General features: G+C 45.6%; 1 protein-coding gene across 1 annotated transcript in view; it reads left to right on the top strand.

Moving 5' to 3' along the window:
- Positions 1-21,307, top strand: part of LOC137414735 (rab GTPase-activating protein 1-like) — a 370,611-nt gene that overhangs the window by 253,079 nt on the left and 96,225 nt on the right. Inside the window, exons 16-18 of the mRNA XM_078766930.1 lie at positions 1,154-1,297; positions 1,624-1,665; positions 5,934-6,062. Coding sequence (XP_078623056.1) covers positions 1,154-1,297; positions 1,624-1,665; positions 5,934-6,062 — 315 coding nt within the window. The remainder of the gene's footprint in view (positions 1-1,153; positions 1,298-1,623; positions 1,666-5,933; positions 6,063-21,307) is intronic.

Below are 21,307 nucleotides of genomic sequence, written 5' to 3'. Positions count from 1 at the left end.
TGGTCGAGTCGTTGAAGAGAAAATAATTGGAAATAATAACAAGGACCTACGGAACCTCTGCAGTAAAAGCTCTGCTTGAAAGAATGCCACATAGTTATTTGGGTGGTGTATAGACAACAGACTGCTGCCTTGATCGCTGAGGCCTATCGCTTTGGTCATTTTACACTGAAGGAAAAACTTTTCGGCAGGGCATGGCGATTGTGAAAATGACAACTCCGAAGATGTTTTTGGCTTCACTTGCAGTATGCACCAGCAGGGTGGCCGCATGATCTTTCAGGTTGAAATTGTGGGTGGAGTAATGCGAATTGTCTAACCAATGGGTGGAAGGGAATGTTACACACAGGCAGATGGAGGACGGATGAACGAGCCCCTATTAATTATTACTAGAATCTAAGAGCCGTCGCTTCGCTGATGGAAACACCAATTGTTTTTGTGTTGCAAGTAGATTGTAGAGTGACCTGCTTTGTGATGCTTTAATAGGCGGTGTATATTCGGAAATGCTGTTTGATAGGGCGATATTAAAATGGAAATGTTGAAAGAAAAACTCTGGAATATATAGCAACGTTTGCTGAATCTAATCGATATGATAAACGGGATTGAATGAGGCTTGGCATTATTATATGTGAAGAAGAAGATGAAGGAGGAGTTTCTTATTTTTATTTTTTATTTTTAATATAGATGAGTATGATTTGGATTCGTAGAGATTCGTGGAGATTTGGAATCAACGTGGTTGATAAAACATCTTTGTAGGGAGAGGTATAAGTGGTTATGTTTACTTCCTGAGAGTGGTGTCATTGAAATCCGATCTCAAGTTAACAAAGAAGGATTCCTGGGAGATCCTGCTCTCTGTGCAGGGATAACCAACGTCACGGGTTGGCATTTGTAGTTTTGATACGTGTGTTCATGTACCCAATTTTTTTTTTTGGGGGGGATCACAAACATTCCAGGGGAGTTACCCGAATCCATCGTCGTTGGATTTATTGAAATCCGTTAATCCGTTCTCAAGTTATAACACGACAAACAAACAAACAAACACACAGGCACGGCTCCTTTTATAATACAGATATAGATGAACCCAAAGCACAACATCATGTTTATCCCAAAACGTACCGACTTTTCCTCATTCATTTAATCTCTTGTCACAATTTCTCAGGAGCAACTTCCAGATGTACACAGCCATTTTGAAGCAGTAGGCCTGGAGGCCCACATGTACGCCTCGCAATGGTTTCTCACTCTCTTTACGGCCAAATTCCCTCTCTCCATGGTCTTCCACATTATAGACCTCCTTCTGCTTGAGGTACCTATACCTTTAAACAAGCTTTGGATGAAACAACGCAACATCAAAATCTTTTCATATTTATTTATTTGTTTTACCCCTCGAGGTACAAGATGTTTTATTGAACAAGTCAAACACTTCATCATTGCTCATCCGAACCACACGAAGGTGTCTGTAATTACATTGCTTTATAAAACTGGTTTGGATTTGGATTTGGATTTCATAACCAATCTTTTTTTTTAACCATTTCACTGTTGCAATGAAAAATCAGCATTTAATCCGAGAAGGTGAAAATACGAATTCACCTGGACCATCGTGATGTTAAATGCAGGTGTTTCCCCCCACAGGGTCTCAACGTCATCTTTAATGTGGCCCTGGCTCTTCTCAAGGTGATCTCTCTTTTTTTTTTTTGCTTTGTCTTTCTCACAATTTTTCATTCATTCACATGAGGAGGGAGAGAATCTTTTTTATTTAATTAATGTGTGTGTGTGTGTGTGTGTGTGTGTGTGTGTGTGTGTGTGTGTGCGTGCGTGCGTGTGGGTGGCAGTGCGATGCGGTGGGACACGTTGTAACATGGTGTGATATGGTGGGTCACGGTGGGACAAATGAAAGAAAATCACAGATGGGGAAATAAAAGAGTAATCCATTTTGAGATGTGATTTATTAATTTTATTCAATCATATATTTCAATTGTCGAACAACAAAAGTCGAGCAAAATTGCCTCTTCAACAGATTCATTATTTCACATGATATGGAGAAACAAGGAGCGTGTAAATTCCGCTAAACCCGAACTTTTACTCATGGAATTTGGAACAAAAATTACAGAGCAACTGAAATAGGTTTTTATTTATTTATTCCTTTTTGTAGAAAACAAAATGTGTCACTAATTTAAAAGTTTTACCAATTATTGTAATCAACCAATTTCCATTAGTTCGTGGAAGCATTTCAAAATTGTCTGCACTCTCTTCAAATTATAACAATGGCAACACTTGATTGCGATGGATATAAATTAGTTTTACAATAATGGGAGAACCATGGTACATATTTAGGTTGAACAAGGTATACATTAGTGTTACAATAATGGGAGAACCATGGTACATATTTATGTTGAACAAGGTATAAATTAGTGTTACAATAATGGGAGAACCATGGTACGTATTTATGTTGAACAAGGTATAAATTAGTGTTACAATAATGGGAGAACCATGGTACATATTTATGTTAAACAAAGTATAAATTAGTGTTACAATAATGGGAGAACCATGGTACATATTTATGTGAAGCAAGGTATACATTACAATAATGGGATAACCATGGTGCATATTTATGTTAAACAAGGTGTACATTACTGTTGCAACAATGGGAGAACCATGGTACCTATATAGGTTAAACAACTTATACATTAGTGTTACAATAATGGGAGAACCATGGCACATATTTAGGTTAAACAAGGTATACATTAGTGCTACAATGATGGGAGAACCATGGTACCTATATAGGTTAAACAACTTATACATTAGTGTTACAATAATGGGAGAACCATGGCACATATTTAGGTTAAACAAGGTATACATTAGTGATACAATGATGGGAGAACCATGGTACATATTTATGTTAAACAAGGTATAAATTAGTGTTACAATAATGGGAGAACTATTGTACATGTTTATGTTAAACAAGGTTTTTTTTTTTTTTTTTTTTTTGTATACTGAATCGAGGCTCGTGAAAGAGTTAGTGTTGCAATAATGTGAGAACCATGGTACATATTTCGGTTAAACAAGGTATAAATTACAATAATGGGAGAACCATGGTACACTTCATTAGTGTTGCAATAATGTGAGAACCATGGTACATATTTCGGTTAAACAAGGTATAAATTACAATAATGGGAGAACCATGGTACACTTCATTAGTGTTGCAATAATGGGAGAACCATGGTACATATTTCGGTTAAACAAGGTATAAATTACAATAATGGGAGAACCATGGTACATATTTAGGTTAAACAAGGTATAAATTACAATAATAGGAGAACCATGGTACATATTTAGGTTAAACAAGGTAAACATTAGTGTTACAATAATGGGAGAACTATGGTACATATTTAGGTTAAACAAGGTATACATTACAATAATGGGAGAACCATGGTACATATTTAGGTTAAACAAGGTGATACATTAGTGTTACAATAATGGGAGAACAATGGTACATATTTTGGTTAAACAAGGTATACATTAGTGTTACAACAATGGGAGAACCATGGTACATATTTAGGTTAAACAAGGTATACATTAGTGTTACAATAATTGGAGAACCATGGTACATATTTAGGTTAAACACGGTATACATTAGTGTTGCAACAATGGGAGAACCATGGTACATACAGTCACATGAAAAAGTAAGTACACCCCATGTAAAGTTTTGACTTTTTCAACATATTTCAACATACAGCTATTTGATCTTCATTTCAACAACATTGATAGATAAAGGTGATATAATATAACAAATATCATGAAACATTTACATTTTGTCGTCCATTGTATAATTTAAATAAACATAAATGCAAATTTCGCATGTGGAAAAATAAAGTACACCCCTACATTTATCACTACTTCAAATACCTAAAATTAGATCAGGTGCACCAGCTCAGGTGCAAATGATTAGAACATCGTTAGAGAGGATCTTGGAGGAACCTATCTTATTTAAACCTCAGACATTTAGTTTGGTTTGCTCTTTGTTGTTGAAGTGTGCGGCGTCGCCATGCCTAGATCAAAAGAGCTCTCTGGGGCCTTCAGAAAGAAGGTTATAGAAGCCAACGAGTCTGGGAAGGGATTTAAAAAGATCTCCAAACAATTTGAAATCAATCATTCGACTGTCCGGAAGATCATCTACAAGTGGAGAAGATTCCAAACAACTGCCAACTTGTTCAGGCCAGGCCGCCACAGAAAGTTCAGCCCGAGAGCAGACCGCAAGATGCTGAAAGAAGTCTCTAAGAACCCCAGAATGTCATCACGGCACCTACAGGTAGCTCTTGCCACTGTTGATGGCAAAGTGCACGAGTCTACCATTAGAAAGAGGCTGCACAAATTTCATCTACATGGGACGTGTGCCAGGAGGAAACCTTTGCTGTCCAGAAAGAACCTCAGGGCAAGACTAAAGTTTGCCAATGAACACCGAGGCAAAGACCAGCACTTCTGGAACAATGTGCTCTGGACAGATGAGGCAAAGGTAGAGCAATTTGGCCACAGTACCAGAAGACATGTTTGGCAAAAACCAAAGACAGCATTTGACCACAAGAACCTGATACCAACTGTAAAGCATGGTGGTGGAAATATTATGGTTTGGGGCAGCTTTGTTGCATCAGGGCCTGGGCAGCTCACCATCATAGAATCCACTCTGAATTCTTCATTGTCCCAGAGGGTGCTTGAGGATAATGTGAGGCCATCTGTCGGAGAGTTGAAGCTCAACCGACAGTGGACCTTGCAACATGACAATGACCCTAAACATACCAGTAAATCCACCAAGGAATGGCTGAAAATAAATAAATGGAGGGTTCTGGAATGGCCAAGTCAAAGCCCGGATCTAAATCCCATCGAGATGTTGTGGGGGGATTTGAAACGAGCTGTGCATGCAAGAAACCCCTCAAACATCGCACAGCTGAAAGAATTCTGCATGGAGGAGTGGTCAAAAATTTCTCCCAGTCGATGTCAGAGATTGGTAGACAGTTATAAGAAACGCCTATTTGAGGTTGTTTCTGCCAAAGGGGACAATACCACCTATTAGAGCCAAGGGTGTACTTTCTTTTTCCACATGCGAAATTTGCATTTATGTTTATTTAAATTATGCAATGGACTACAAAATGTAAATGTTTCATGATATTTGTTATATTATATCACCTTTATCTATCAATATTGTTGAAATGAAGATCAAATAGCTGTATGTTGAAATATGTTGAAAAAGTCAAAACTTTACATGGGGTGTACTTACTTTTTCACGTGACTGTATTTAGGTTAAACAAGGTATACATTAGTGTTTCAATGATGGGAGGACCATTGTACATATTTAGGTGAAGCAAGGTATACATTAGTGTTACAATAATGGGAGAACCTTGGTACATATTTAGGTTAAACAAGGTATAAATTAGTGTTACAATGATGGGAGAACCATGGTACATATTTCGGTTAAACAAGGTATAAATTAGTGTTACAATGATGGGAGAACCATGATACATATTTAGGTTAAACAAGGTATACATTAGTGTTACAATAATGGGAGAACCATGGTACATATTTAGGTTAAACAAGGTATACATTGGTGTTACAATTTTGGGGGAACCAAATTGATAATTCGGCCTGACCACCTTCTACCTGAATAACCTGTATGTAATGTTTCATTCATTCATCGCTTTAACACTAAATTTCCATATCATTGAAATTCTCATTTCCTCACTCACTCCCCTCTCCTTAATCTTCATTTATAACCATGTTAATTTACACCCATTTCAATCCTAACTGGATCGTGACACATGATCCCTTATTCACTTTCCTTCATGGACTCCACCCTTATCCACCCTCCTTCATGGACTCCACCCTTATCCACCTTCCTTCATGGACTCCACCCTTATCCACCTTCCTTCATGGACTCCCACCACTTGAAGTCCTCTCGCGAGGACCTTCTCCAACTAGACTTTGAAGGCTCCCTCAAGTTCTTCCGGGTTCAACTTCCCAAAAGATACCGCACGGAGGAGAGCACACGATCCCTCATGAATGCTGCCTGCTCCCTCAAGGTACGTTTCTTGGTACCTACCTTTACTGTGACATCTCCACCTTTTGGTGTTAGTTTTTATACCTCACACAGACTATCTTCTTCTTCCTCTTCTTCTTCTTTTGTTCTTCTTGTCTTCTTCTTCTTTGTTCGTATGTAGCACAAGGCTGCATGGCACCATTGGCTGAGGAGGGCATGGCTCTGCCACTGAAACAACGCCCTCTCTAGGTTAGGGCTGGACTTTGGAATTTGTTCATGGTGCCGGAGATAGCTCACATACTTTTTGTGAAGGATACGTTGGGATATTTAACTTCTACCAGCTAATTCTGGCAGAGAGTACATCCTGGAGGTTTAACATCCACCCGAGGGAAGGCACACATTGATGAATCACCCTGCCTGTGAACACCGAGATCATAGCTGGGATGGGATTCAAACCGAGGCCATACAGCTGATAGGCGAGTGTGCATACCATAAGGCCATCCTGTCTGGGATGGGATTCAAACCCAGACCATACAGCTGATAGGCGGGTGTGCGTACCACGAGGCCATCCTGTTTGGGATGGGATTCAAACCCAGGCCATACAGCTGATAGGCGAGTGTGCGTACCACTAGGCCATCCTGTCTGGGATGGGATTCAAACCCAGGCCATACAGCTGATAGGCGAGTGTGCGTACCACGAGGCCATCCTGTTTGGGATGGGTTTCAAACCCAGGCCATACAGCTGATAGGCGAGTATGCGTACCACTAGGCCATCCTGTCTGGGATGGGATTCAAACCCAGGCCACATAGCTGATAGGCGAGTGTGCATACCACTAGGCCATCCTGTCCGGGATGAGATTGAAACCCAGGCCATACAGCTGGTAGGCGAGTGTGCATACCACGAGGCCATCCTGTTTGGGATGGGATTCAAACCCAGGCCATACAGCTGATAGGCAAGTGTGCGTACCACTGGGCCATCCTGTCTAGGGTGGGATTCAAACCCAGGCCATACAGCTGATAGGCGAAGCTGATAGGCGAGTGTGCGTACCACTAGGCCATCCTGTCCGGGATGGGATTCAAACCCAGGCCATACAGCTGATAGGCGAGTGTGCGTACCACTAGGCCATCCTGTCTGGGATGGGATTCAAACCCAGGCCACATAGCTGATATGCGAGTGTGCGTATCACGAGGCCATCCTGTCTGGGATGGGATTCAAACCCAGGCCACATAGCTGATAGGCGAGTGTGCGTACCACTGGGCCATCCTGTCTGGGATGGGATTCAAATCCAGGCCACATAGCTGATAGGCGAGTGTGCATACACTATGCCACACAACTCCCCTTTTTGGGGGGTGGGGGGGGAATGTCTCAAATATAAACTGTTGATAAAACCAGACTCTGTCAAAATAGTTGAAATTGGACAAAAATAGTTTTCCAATTGTGTGTTCTTATTTAATTTTATTTGACATTTGAGATAATTCTTATTTGATATTGTTACGGATCTCGGAGTACGGCACTCCCCTTACCGAGGGGGGGTTAATCCCCTCGTCTATTAAGCTGGCTGTCTCCGGTCCTGGAGCTATGACGTCACTTACGGTCAGCGCTGAATAGGGTGGTAGGCCAATTGTTCCTATTACCTAATTACCAGTGCCTTCCGGTAAGCGAGGAAATGGGCCCCGCCCGAGCCGCGGCTGTAATGGACACGCCGAGCGAAGCGAGCCACGACTCAGGCCGTTAACAAAAGGACTAAGCCCGATTCTGAGCGGTTCCTATATCGTGCCACCGATATTCAATGGGGAAAAGACAACGACGATCGGACGAGAGGAAGCCAAAGAATAAGAAGGGTGAAGCAAGAACAAATAGATTTATTAACTACCTAAAAGAGGAAACGAAAGAAGGGAATATACAAGGAGAGGAAATAAAAGGACATACGGCAACCTTAGACACTCTTATATAACACGCCCCTGACAATACAAACAGACTCACACGAAAGGTAGCTGGTAGGGGAGGAAGGTCCAGGCGGATGGTTCCAGGCGAGGGGATGGTCCAGGCTCCGTGTCCGCGGGTGAAGGACGGCTGGCAGCTTGACATCGTTGGCGTGCGACCGGACCTTACAAACGCGAGGGGCCCGGGATGAATACACGTATAGCGTACCAAACGCTCTCAAAACCACGGCAGTTCGTATTGACAACGATCGTCCCAAACGATCCTCTGCGCGATGTTCTTATGTTCACCCCCCCTGCGCTGTTCTCTCGCCTCTGCCGATCTTGTTCATCTCCCTCGGTCTCTGCTCTGCCGTGAAAGGGCTTTGCGCTCTCGCTTTTATTGGAAGCCTCGCGTATCAAGCCGCGTCCGCTTTGCTCCGCCTACCCATGGACATGCCTCGGCCCAGATTGGTCACAAGGGTTCATTCGTACCTCCCCTCATGACGCGTCGATGGGGCCACGCCTATGTTCCGGGCCGCTCCTCCCTTCTTCTCCCACTTGACCGCGTGTGCGTAATGGCGGCTTGGGGCCAGCAAACAAACCAAAAAAGGCAGCGAAGGCTACTGGGACTTTGTAGAGAGTGAGAGATTGGGGATAATTGAAGGGGGCCTAGGTTATTTGATTAATACAACGCAGAGTCAAACTATTGGAAACAGATCCCTACCTGAAACACATACTAATGAAATAACTAAAGAAGAATCTATGGTGTCCTACGTGTTGCAATATGACCTAACTCGGGTGCGACCTTTGAACTTTACACCAAAAATGGGAGTATTTCCAGGCGATTATTTATAAGGGAACATTTACAAAAATTTACCAAGTGGAGGGTTCTAAAAAACCACAACAATATCATTTGACATTTAAGATCATTCTTATTTGATATTATTTGACATTTGAGATAATTCAAATTTGAGATAATTCAAATTTGAGATAATGTGACATTTGAGATAATTCTAATTTGTGATTATTTGACATTTGAGATTATTCTTATTTGATATCATTTGACATTTGTTACGTGCTCCTCCCCAAACCCCGGTCACGGTGTACCTCCGAGCCCCGAGAGGAGTCACGGCAGAAAGATGTGTTATTCTGTGTGTCAAAGATCAATGGTGAAACCACACCAATTGTTACCAACAAACAAGTATTGTATTAAGGTCACACAAGAATAACACTACAATAATAATATTAATCAATTGTACAACCAATATATCATTCCTATGATGGTACCATCAGTTTCGTACAATGTAACTCACTGTGCTCCAAGTGAGCGAAAATAACATTCCCAATGTCTCTGTCCCAGCTTCAAACCAAAGTCGATCCACACTCCAGTGATCATCAGAACGATGTTGTATCGAGACCAGAAGCCCGTTCGGTTGACAGTCACACTGCCAAAGATGGGCAAAGGTACCCTCAAGAGGCGACTGGGAAATCACACCTTCGGGTATGGACGTTCAACGGCTCCCAATCGACGAACTGCAAATTCCCACTCAAAAGCCACGTTACACATACACACCAGGTTAACGGCTGGATGCGTTGAAATGGTTGAAGCGAGGTGAAAAACCTGGAGCGATGCGAAAATCCAGCGCGAGGCAAAATGGCCAATGGTCCGTTCTCTAGACGTAACGGCACTCCAATGATTCTCTTCGGAATCAACCGCAAAACCTGTCACGCAGGTTTATCTGTCACAGCGATAACAACTCTGTCGCAGGAATCCCTTTCCCAGGAAACCCAAAGTTCACTTGTGACCCCCGTTCGCTTGCGTTTGCTCAAAACCTCAATGCAGCTCGGCTCCTTCTCCGACCTCACTTGCTCCGCCTCCTTTTTTCCTCTTCTTCTTCCTTTTCTTCGTCCGGTTCCCGATCCGGTTTCCGGTTTCTTTTTAAAACACTAACTTTTTTTTTACCTTTTGAAAACAGTTATCTCCAATTCACTTAAACGATAACAATAATAGTACATGCAACAAAAATGCTTACAGTGGATGAGAACCACAACAACGGAAGTGACGAATCAGTAACACATTTGAGATCATTTGACATTTGAGATAATTCTAATTTGATATCATTTGACATTTGAGATAATTCAAATTTGGAATTATTTGACATTTGAGACAAATCTTATTTGATATCATTTGACATTTGAGATAATTCAAATTTGATATCATTTGACATTTGAGATAATTCTAATTTGAGATAATTTGACATTTGAGATAATTCTTATTTGATATCATTTGACATTTGAGATAATTCTAATTTGTGATTATTTGACATTTGAGATAATTCATAGTTGACATTATTTGACATTTGAGAGAATCTTTATTTGAGATTATTTGACATTTGAGATAATTTTTATTGCAGATCATTTGGCATTTGAGATAATTCTAATTTGAGATTATTTCACAGTTGAGATAATTCTAATTTGAGATAATTTGACATTTGAGATAATTCTTATTTGAGATTATTCGACATTTGAGATCATTCGACATTTGAGATCATTCTAATTTGAGATAATTCTAATTTGAGATAATTCTAATTTGAGATTATTTGACATTTGAGATAATTGTAATTTGAGATAATTTGACATTTGTGATAATTCTTATTTGATATCATTTGACATTTGAGATAATTCTAATTTGAGATTATTTGACATTTGAGATAATTCTTATTTGATATCATTTGACATTTGAGATCATTCTTATTTGAGATTATTTGACATTTGAGATAATCTTTATTTGAGATTATTTGACATTTGAGATAATTTTTTTTGAGATTATTTGACATCTATATATATAAAACACAGTGTGTGTGTGTGTGTGTGTGTGTGTGTGTGTGTGTGTGTGTGTGTGTGTGTGTGTGTGTGTAATGTTACCGATGGACTCCTAAACGGAGAGGCTCACGTGCTTGATATTTGGCATAGACATGGCCATTGAGCCTGGGAAGAACATGGCCGACCTAAAAAGAAATTATTTCATAATATTTTTTTACCATATTTTTACCTCAGCGCATTTCAGCGAGGAATATTATGCACGGAATCTGAGGCGGTGGCAGAGCAGCGCGCTGATTCGCTCAGAGCGATCACGTGATGTTCCAACTTTGCCGCCATAATCTCACAGTTATGCGTTCGCACGTAATTCAGTTTTTTCACATTTCAGCGAGGAACATTGCCATTCACACCACATAGGTTTTTTTTTTCTTTCATCTTTATATCCATATTTTTAGCCATAATGTAGCGAACGTAGCGTAACGTAGCGTAGCTAACGTAGCGTTAGCATAACGTAGCGTAGCGTAGCGACCCTCGCTCAGGATCTTCGTCAGGTTCCTTCCCCCTCCCTTCCCCCTCCCTCCCCCCTCCCTCCCCTTCCCCCTCCCTCCCCCCTCCCTCCCCTTCCCCCTCCCTACCCCCTCCACTCTACCCTCTCCCCTTCCCCCTCCCCCTCCCCCTCCCCTTCCCTCCCCTCCCCTCCCCCTTCTTCTTCTTCAAATAAATTTAACACTGTGGGAGCTGTGCTCGCACTATAAAGCCAGACAAAATGGACGACTCAGGAATGAAGTTTCACCGAGCTATTTATTTAGCTCAAAACCAAAGAACTCAAAAGCACACTAAATCTGCCCCTCGAACGGGCGGCAATTTATATCGCAAACTGAACACACAAAAGCCACGCCTCTCAGGCCGGGCGTGGTATGCAAAATCGGTAAGTCACGTGTTCGCCCGAGAAGGGCAAGTCTGGACACGCCCGGGCGAGTCCGGACACGTGACTGCTCGCCGGTTGCGTCATCGGCCGGTGCACGGTAATTGTGTCATGCTTCCTGTAACCGCTACATGCGCCCCCCCAGAATTAACCTGCACCGGGAGAGTCAGTTTGAGGGGGGTCCTGATGACCCGGCCGAAACGACCCCTGGCGATTCGTGTGGGGGTGGTAGGCGGTGTGGCGGTGGATGGTCGGGCGGGGGGCTTGGTTGACAGGGGACGGCCCCGTCGTGGAGGAAGGGCCAACCGTGGAGGTTGGTCGAGGTCCAAATGGGCCGGCTTGAGGCGGTCCATGGAGATGCGGTCCGGCTTGCCGCCGATGTCGACGATGAATGACTTGTCGTCCCTCTGCAGGACCCGCAAAGGTCCATCGTACGGTGGCCGGAGCGGTCCCCGGTGTGCGTCGTGCCGGATAAAAACGTACTCCGCAGTGCGAAGTGCTGGGGGGACGTGGGGTTGGGGGCAGCCGTGGTGGGACGTGGGCACGGGGGCAAATCTCCTGGCGGCCTCCTGGAGGTCCGAGCGTTGGCGAGCCGCGGACCAGGGGCCGGTGGCATCAGGGATGAATTCGCCCGGCACGCGCAGTGGCTGCCGTAGACCAGCTCGGCGGTGGAAGCCTGGAGGTCCTCTTTAGGGGCCGTTCGGAGGCCCAATAGGACCCACGGGAGCCTGTCGGCCCAACCGTCGTCCTGGAGGCTGGCTCTGAGAGCGGCCTTCATCGAGCGGTCGAACCGCTCGCACAAGCCGTTGGCTTGAGGGTGGTAGGCCGTTGTGCGGTGAAGCTTGACCCCCAAGGCCTGGGCGACTGCACCTCAAAGCTCGGAGGTGAATTGCGGGCCTCTGTCGGAGGAGATGTCCGAGGGCGCGCCGAAACGGGCAATCCAAGTGCCAATGAAGGCTCGCACCACGTCGGCGGATGTTGTTGATGCCAGCGGGATGGCCTCCGGCCACCTGGTGGTCCTGTCCACCATTGTGAGGAGGTCGGTGAAACCCCGCGAGGAGGGAAGGGGTCCCACCAGGTCCACATTGATGTGGTCGAAGCGCCGCGCGGGCACGTCGAATGGTGCCAACGGGGCCTGGGTGTGCCGGTGGACCTTCGCGCGCTGGCAGGCGACACAGGCATTGGCCCAGTCGCGGACGTCCTTGCGGAGCCCGTGCCAGACGATCTTTGCTGCCACGAGCTTCTGTGATGCCTTCCGGCCCGGGTGGGAAAGGCCGTGAAGGGCGTCAGAAATGCGCCGCTGCCATCCGGTGGGCACGATGGGGCGAGGTTGGCCCAGGGAAACGTCGCACAGGAGAACTGTGCCTGTGTCCTTGAAGGGGACGTCGGCCAACCGCAGGCCTGTGTCCGCTGTCCGGAGGGCTTGCACCGTGGGGTCGGCAGTCTGGTCGGCCGCCATGCGGGCGAAGTCCACACCCAAGTGGACGGCGTTCGCGCCGGACCGGGAGAGACAATCGGCCACAGCGTTGTCCTTGCCCGCAACATGCCGGATGTCCGTCGTAAATTCGGACACGGGGGAGAGGTGGCGCTGCTGGCGGGCTGACCACGGCTCCGTAACCTTGGCCATGGCAAAGACCAGGGGTTTGTGGTCCACAAACGCCATGAACGGGCGGCCCTCCAAGAGATGGCGGAAGTGGCGAACGGCCAGGTAAAGACCGAGGAGCTCGCGGTCGAAAGCGCTATACTTGCGCTCATTAGGGCGAAGCTGCCGGCTGAAAAAGGCCAGCGGTTGCCAAGCCCCTTTCATCCACTGTTCATGCACGGCGCCCACCGCGTAGTCGGAAGCGTCCGTGGTGAGGGCGATGGGTGCGTCGAGCGCCGGGTGTGCCAGCATGGTCGCGTTGGCGAGGGCCAGCTTAGCGCCCGTGAACGCCGCGTCCATCTCTGTGGTCCAGGCAACGTCGTGCTTGGCCGGCTTGCCCCGGAGGGCTTCGTACAGAGGGTGCATGAGTTGGGCGGCGCGAGGCACAAACCGGTGGGAAAAATTTACCATCCCCAAAAATTCCTGTAGTGCCTTGATGGAGCGGGGGCGCGGGAAACTTGTGACTGCCTCCACCTTGGTAGGCAGCGGGACGGCCCCGCGCTTCGTGATGTGGTGCCCCAGGAAGTTGACGGCCGTTATGCCAAACTGGCATTTCGCTGGGTTGATGATGAGGCCGTGCTGGCCGAAGCGCTCGAAAAGCGTGTGCAGGTGGACGAGGTGCTCTGCCTGGGAAGTGCTGGCGATGAGAATGTCATCCAGGTAGACGAACAGAAAGGTGAGATCGCGCAGCACACTGTCCGTCAGCCGCTGGAAGGCCTGGGCCGCGTTCTTAAGGCCGAACGGCATTCGGAGGAACTCGAAGAGGCCAAAAGGTGTAATTACAGCCGTCTTCGGAACGTCGGCCGGCCGGACAGGTACCTGGTGGTAGCCCCGAATAAGGTCGACCTTGGAGAAGATCACCCGCCCCGCCAAACGGGCGGAAAAGTCCTGTATGTGTGGTATCGGGTACCGGTCGGGGGTGGTGGCGTCGTTGAGGCGGTGGTAATTGCCGCATGGTCGCCATCCGCCACCCGGATGGGGCACGATGTGTAGGGGCGAGGCCCACACGCTATTCGAGCACTGCACAATGCCCAATTGCTCCAGCGCTTCGAATTCCGCCTTCGCCACGTCAAGTTTGGCCGGGTCGAGGCGGCGAGCCCTGGCGTAGACCGGTGGACCTGTGGTCGGGATGTGGTGTTCGACGCCGTGCTTGACGGCGACAGCCGAAAACGTCAGCTGCGTGAGGGCGGGAAACTCGGCGAGTAGGCGGGTGAACTCGTCCACGGCCGGGAGCGCGCAGGCTAGCTTGGTCGGAGCGGAGCCGCTCAATGAGCAAGCGAGCGAGCTGAAGGTCTCCGCGTTGATGAGCCGACGCCGTTTGACGTCGACCAAAAGCCCATGCGCGCAAAGAAAATCTGCACCCAGCAAGGGCATGGGCACGTTCGCCGTGATGAAGTCCCACCTGAATCGCTGGCCCCCGAAGCAGAATGCGATGCTGCGCAAACCGAAGGTGCGGATGGAGGATCCGTTTGCGGCGACCAAGGCGGGGCCACATAGCGCGGCCTGTTTGTCCTCCACCGAGGCGGGTATCACGCTCAGCTGAGCGCCGGTGTCACACAAAAAACGCCGCCCGGACTCTGTGTCCGTGATAAACAGAAGGCTGCCTGAATGGCCGACGCTCATGGCAGGCAGCGAGCGCCGGCCTGGTCGTTTCCCGACCCGCCGAAAGTGCACGGTGGGTGACACGTTCTGGCCTTCTGCCCGAACCTGGCGTGGTAATAGCACATGGTCCGCTCTGGTGGAGGCTCCGGCGGTCGCGTCGGGTTCGGTCGACGGGGCGTCGCGGCGGCCGCAGCCGTCAGTGGCGCAGACTAGGCCTGTGGAGGCGCCGGTCGTGGCGCAGGCGTTGCCTCGGTCGGCCCAGGGTTCCAGGCGGCCGCTCCGACGTGTCGCCTGGCCGAGAAAAATTTATCGGCCTCCTTGGCCAGGGCGCAAGGGTCCGTGATGGGCGAATTAGCCAAAGCTAACCGTACCTGCCCGGGTAGCCGCTGGAGGAATTGCTCGCGGAAGAGGAAGTCTGGGCTGTGGTCACCGAGAAGAGCAAGCATGTATGTGGTCCATGCTTTCGGATGGACGGGCCTCACCCAGCTCCGGGAGGTGTAGTAGTGTCGTGCGCATTCGGTCTCTGTGAGTCCAAACGCACCGAGGAGTCGGCCTTTGAGCGCGCCGTATTTGTCGGCGTTCGGCGGGTGCTGGAGGAAGCTCAGAACCCGGGCAGCGGGGAAGGTGGTGAGTGCAGAGACCACATGGTGGTAGCGCGTCGTGTCCTCCGTGATGTTCCGCAGGGCGAATTGAGAATCGGCTTGAGCAAACCAAACGGCCGCGTGAGATTCCCAAAAGCCCGGGAGCTTCAAAGCTACAGCTGACTCCATCGCCGTGTTCGTAGAAAGGGGTCACCAATTGTGGGAGCTGTGCTCGCACTATAAAGCCAGACAAAATGGACGACACAGGAACGAAGTTTCACCGAAGTCCTTGGTGTCCTTGTGCTTTATACTTCTCCCTCCCCCCCCCCCCTTCCCATGCCTCCTCCCCCCGGGCCCTCTCCCTTCCACACATCTCCCTGCTCTCGGATGTTGTGTTTGAGTGCTTCCCCTTTTCTCCCCATCTTGTCTTCCGCTCCCTCTTTTTGTGTATTTTGTTTGTCTGGTCGATTTGTTTGTGAAGTAAATGTTAGCTCTTCCACGAGCCTCGATTCAGTGAACAAAAAAAAAAAAAAAAAAAAACCGAGCTATTTATTTAGCTCAAAACCAAAGAACTCAAAAGCACACAATCTGCCCCTCGAACGGGCGGCAATTTATATCGCAAACTGAACACACAAAAGCCACGCCTCAGGCGGGGCGTGGTATGCAAAATCGGTAAGTCACGTGTTCGCCCGAGTGGGGCAAGTCTGGACACGCCCGGGCGAGTCCGGACACGTGACCGCTCGCCGGTTGCGTCATCGGCCGGTGCACAGTAATTGTGTCATGCTTCCGGTAACCGCTACAACACCCTCTTAATTAACCCTCTTAATTATGTTTAGATCTTATTATAACAGAGCAAACGTATATTATATGGTTATGTATATTATAGCAAACGTATTATATGGTTATGTCGTTATGTCGTTATGTTTATATGTGATGAAAACGTCTTCTTCTTCTTCTTCAAATAAAGTTAACACCCTCTTAATTGACCCTCTTAATTATGTTTAGACTGCTGAGACCCCTCAGACCTTTGATGACCCTTTAAATCCCCCAAGACCCTTAAGACCACCAAGACCCTGAAGACCCAAAATAACCTTCAATACCCAAAAGACCCTGAAGACCCAAAACAACCCAAATACCCAAAATACCATTGAACGCCCAGAGGCTCAAAAAGACCCTGAAGACCCAAATGTCCCCGAAGACAAAAAAACACCCTGAGGACACAAAACACCCTGAACACCCAAAACACTCTGAAGACCACAAAGACACTGAAGACCACAAAAACCCTGAAGACCCCAAAGATCCCGAAGACCCAAAACACCCCAAAGACCCAAAATACCCTTGAAGGCCCTGAGGCTCAAAAAGACCCAAATTGCCCCGAAGACCCAAAAGATCCCGAAGACTCAAAAGACCAAAACACCCTGAAGTCCCAAAACACCCCGAAGACCCGGAAATCCTAAAAGACCCCGAAGACCCAAAACACTCCGAAGACCCAAAACATCCCCGAAGACCCAAAACTCCCCCGAAGACTCCCAAAGACCCCGAAGACCCAAAACACCCCAAAGACCCAAAATACCCTTAAAGTCCCAGAGGATCCAAAAGACCCTGAAGACCCAAAAGACCCCGAATACTAAAAAGACCCTGAATACCCAAAAGACTCTGAAGACCCAAATGACCCTGAAGATCCAAAAGACCCCAAATACCCAAAACACCCCATAGAACCAGAAGACCCAAAATACCCTTAAATACCCCAAATAACCAAAATATCCCAAAGACTCTTAAAGACCCAGAGGAAACAAAAGGCCCTTAAGACCCAAAAGCCCATGAAGACACTGAAGATCCAAAAGACCCCGAAGAACCAAAACACCCCAAAGGCCCAAAATACCCTTAAAGACCCAGAGGATCCAAAAGACCCTGAAGACCCAAATGGCCCTGAAGAACCAAAACACCATGAAGACCCAAAATACCCAAAATACACCGAAATGGTCAAAGATGCCTATCCCTCTGAAACGACGTGTTGTGAGCGTGCCGAGTCACGCTAATGCATTCAATTTCACACTTGTCATCCATAACCGATCTATAAATGTTTGCTTCCATGGTCGTTGCTCTTGACGACCACTTTTGTTTCATTTTGCTATTTCTGATATACTCTGATGAATGACGTCTTGAAATAACCTAGCAACAACATTTTCCATTTTACCTTACAATGTGTACGTTGGTCATGCCTTTAAACACTGAAACTTTTTATTTCTTATCTTTTCTTCATTTTTAAGAAAACAAAGTGAAAAACAATCAAAAGAGATGTTTCAAAAGGGAAAAGTGCAATAAAGAAGAAATGTTGATGCATCGGCATTAATACAACAAATTATTGATATAGAAATATGAAACTTGTGCAATGCGGATCGATAGGGTTTATAAAACCTGTATCAGGACCGATATTGATGTGTGGATATGAAACGTGTGCAATGCGGGATCGATATGGTTTATAAAACCTGTATCAGGACTGGTATTGATGTGTGAATATGAAACGTGTGCAATGCGGGATCGATATGGTTTATAAAACCTGTATCAGGACTGGTATTGATGTGTGAATATGAAACGTGTACAATGCGGGATCGATATGGTTTATAAAACCTGTATCAGGACTGGTATTGATGTGTGAATATGAAACGTGTGCAATGCGGGATCGATATGGTTTATAAAACCTGTGTCAGGACCGATATTGATGTGTGAATATGAAACGTGTGCAATGCGGGATCGATATGGTTTATAAAACCTGTAACAGGACTGGTATTGATGTGTGAATATGAAACGTGTGCAATGCGGGATCGATATGGTTTATAAAACCTGTATCAGGACTGGTATTGATGTGTGAATATGAAACGTGTGCAATGCGGGATCGATATGGTTTATAAAACCTGTATCAGGACTGGTATTGATGTGTGAATATGAAACGTGTGCAATGCGGGATCGATATGGTTTATAAAACCTGTATCAGGACTGGTATTGATGTGTGAATATGAAACGTGTGCAATGCGGGATCGATATGGTTTACAAAACCTGTATCAGGACTGGTATTGATGTGTGAATATGAAACGTGTGCAATGCGGGATCGATATGGTTTATAAAACCTGTATGAGGACTGGTATTGATGTGTGAATATGAAACATGTGCAATCCGGGATCGATATGGTTTATAAAACCTGTATCAGGACTGGTATTGATGTGTGAAATATGAAACGTGTGCATTGCGGGATCGATATGGTTTATAAAACCTGTATGAGGACTGGTATTGATGTGTGAATATGAAACGTGTGCAATCCGGGATCGATATGGTTTATAAAACCTGTATCAGGACTGGTATTGATGTGTGAATATGAAACGTGTGCATTGCGGGATCGATATGGTTTATAAAACCTGTATGAGGACTGGTATTGATGTGTGAATATGAAACGTGTGCAATCCGGGATCGATATGGTTTATAAAACCTGTATAAGGACTGGTATTGATGTGTGAATATGAAACGTGTGCAATCCGGGATCGATATGGTTTATAAAACCTGTATAAGGACTGGTATTGATGTGTGAATATGAAACGTGTGCAATGCGGGATCGATATGGTTTATAAAACCTGTATGAGGACTGGTATTGATGTGTGTATATGAAACGTGTGCAATCCGGGATCGATATGGTTTATAAAACCTGTATAAGGACTGGTATTGATGTGTGAATATGAAACGTGTGCATTGCGGGATCGATATGGTTTATAAAACCTGTATGAGGACTGGTATTGATGTGTGAATATGAAACGTGTGCAATCCGGGATCGATATGGTTTATAAAACCTGTATCAGGACTGGTATTGATATGTGAAATATGAAACGTGTGCAATGCGGGATCGATATGGTTTATAAAACCTGTATGAGGACTGGTATTGATGTGTGAATATGAAACGTGTGCAATGCGGGATCGATATGGTTTACAAAACCTGTATGAGGACTGGTATTGATGTGTGAATATGAAACGTGTGCCATGCGCGATCGATATGGTTTATAAAACCTGTATCAGGACTGGTATTGATGTGTGAATATGAAACGTGTGCAATGCGGGATCGATATGGTTTACAAAACCTGTATCAGGACTGGTATTGATGTGTGAATATGAAACGTGTGCAATGCGGGATCGATATGGTTTATAAAACCTGTATCAGGACTGGTATTGATGTGTGAATATGAAACGTGTGCAATGCGGGATCGATAAGGTTTATAAAACCTGTATCAGGACTGGTATTGATGTGTGAATATGAAACGTGTGCAATGCGGGATCGATATGGTTTACAAAACCTGTATGAGGACCGGTATTGATGTGTGAATATGAAACGTGTGCAATGCAGGATCGATATGGTTTATAAAACCTGTATGAGGACTGGTATTGATGTGTGAATATGAAACGTGTGCAATGCGGGATCTATATGGTTTACAAAACCTGTATGAGGACCGGTATTGATGTGTGAATATGAAACGTGTGCAATGCGGGATCGATATGGTTTATAAAACCTGTATAAGGACTGGTATTGATGTGTGAATATGAAACGTGTGCAATGCGGGATCGATATGGTTTATAAAACCTGTATGAGGACTGGTATTGATGTGTGAATATGAAACGTGTGCATTGCGGGATCGATATGGTTTATAAAACCTGTATCAGGACTGGTATTGATGTGTGAATATGAAACGTGTGCAATGCGGGATCGATATGGTTTACAAAACCTGTATGAGGACCGGTATTGATGTGTGAATATGAAACGTGTGCAATGCGGGATCGATATGGCTTATAAAACCTGTATGAGGACTGGTATTGATGTGTGATTATGAAACGTGTGCAATGCGGGATCGATATGGTTTACAAAACCTGTATGAGGACCGGTATTGATGTGTGAATATGAAACGTGTGCAATCCGGGATCGATATGGGTTACAAAACCTGTATGAGGACTGATATTGATGTGTGAATATGAAACGTGTGCAATCCGGGATCGATATGGTTTACAAAACCTGTATGAGGACTGGTATTGATGTGTGAATATGAAACGTGTGCAATCCGGGATCGATATGGTTTATAAAACCTGTATGAGGACTGGTATTGATGTGTGAATATGAAACTTGTGCAATCCGGGATCGATATGGTTTATAAAACCTGTATGAGGACTGGTATTGATGTGTGAATATGAAACGTGTGCAATCCGGGATCGATATGGTTTATAAAACCTGTATGAGGACTGGTATTGATGTGTGAATATGAAACGTGTGCAATCCGGGATCGATATGGTTTATAAAACCTGTATGAGGACTGGTATTGATGTGTGAATATGAAACGTGTGCAATCCGGGATCGATATGGTTTATAAAACCTGTATCAGGACTGGTATTGATGTGTGAATATGAAACGTGTGCAATCCGGGATCGATATGGTTTATAAAACCTGCATCAGGACTGGTATTGATGTGTGAATATGAAACGTGTGCAATGCGGGATCGATATGGTTTATAAAACCTGTATAAGGACTGGTATTGATGTGTGAATATGAAACGTGTGCAATGCGGGATCGATATGGTTTATAAAACCTGTATGAGGACTGGTATTGATGTGTGAATATGAAACGTGTGCATTGCGGGATCGATATGGTTTATAAAACCTGTATCAGGACTGGTATTGATGTGTGAATATGAAACGTGTGCAATGCGGGATCGATATGGTTTATAAAACCTGTATGAGGACCGGTATTGATGTGTGAATATGAAACGT

The sequence above is a fragment of the Myxine glutinosa genome, chromosome 13 (assembly GCF_964187855.1).
Source record: "Myxine glutinosa chromosome 13, kmMyxGlut1.1, whole genome shotgun sequence".
Taxonomy (NCBI): Eukaryota; Metazoa; Chordata; class Myxini; order Myxiniformes; family Myxinidae; genus Myxine; species Myxine glutinosa.
The sequence above is the reverse complement of the archived record's forward strand: the minus strand, read 5'-3'. Positions and strand labels throughout refer to the sequence as shown.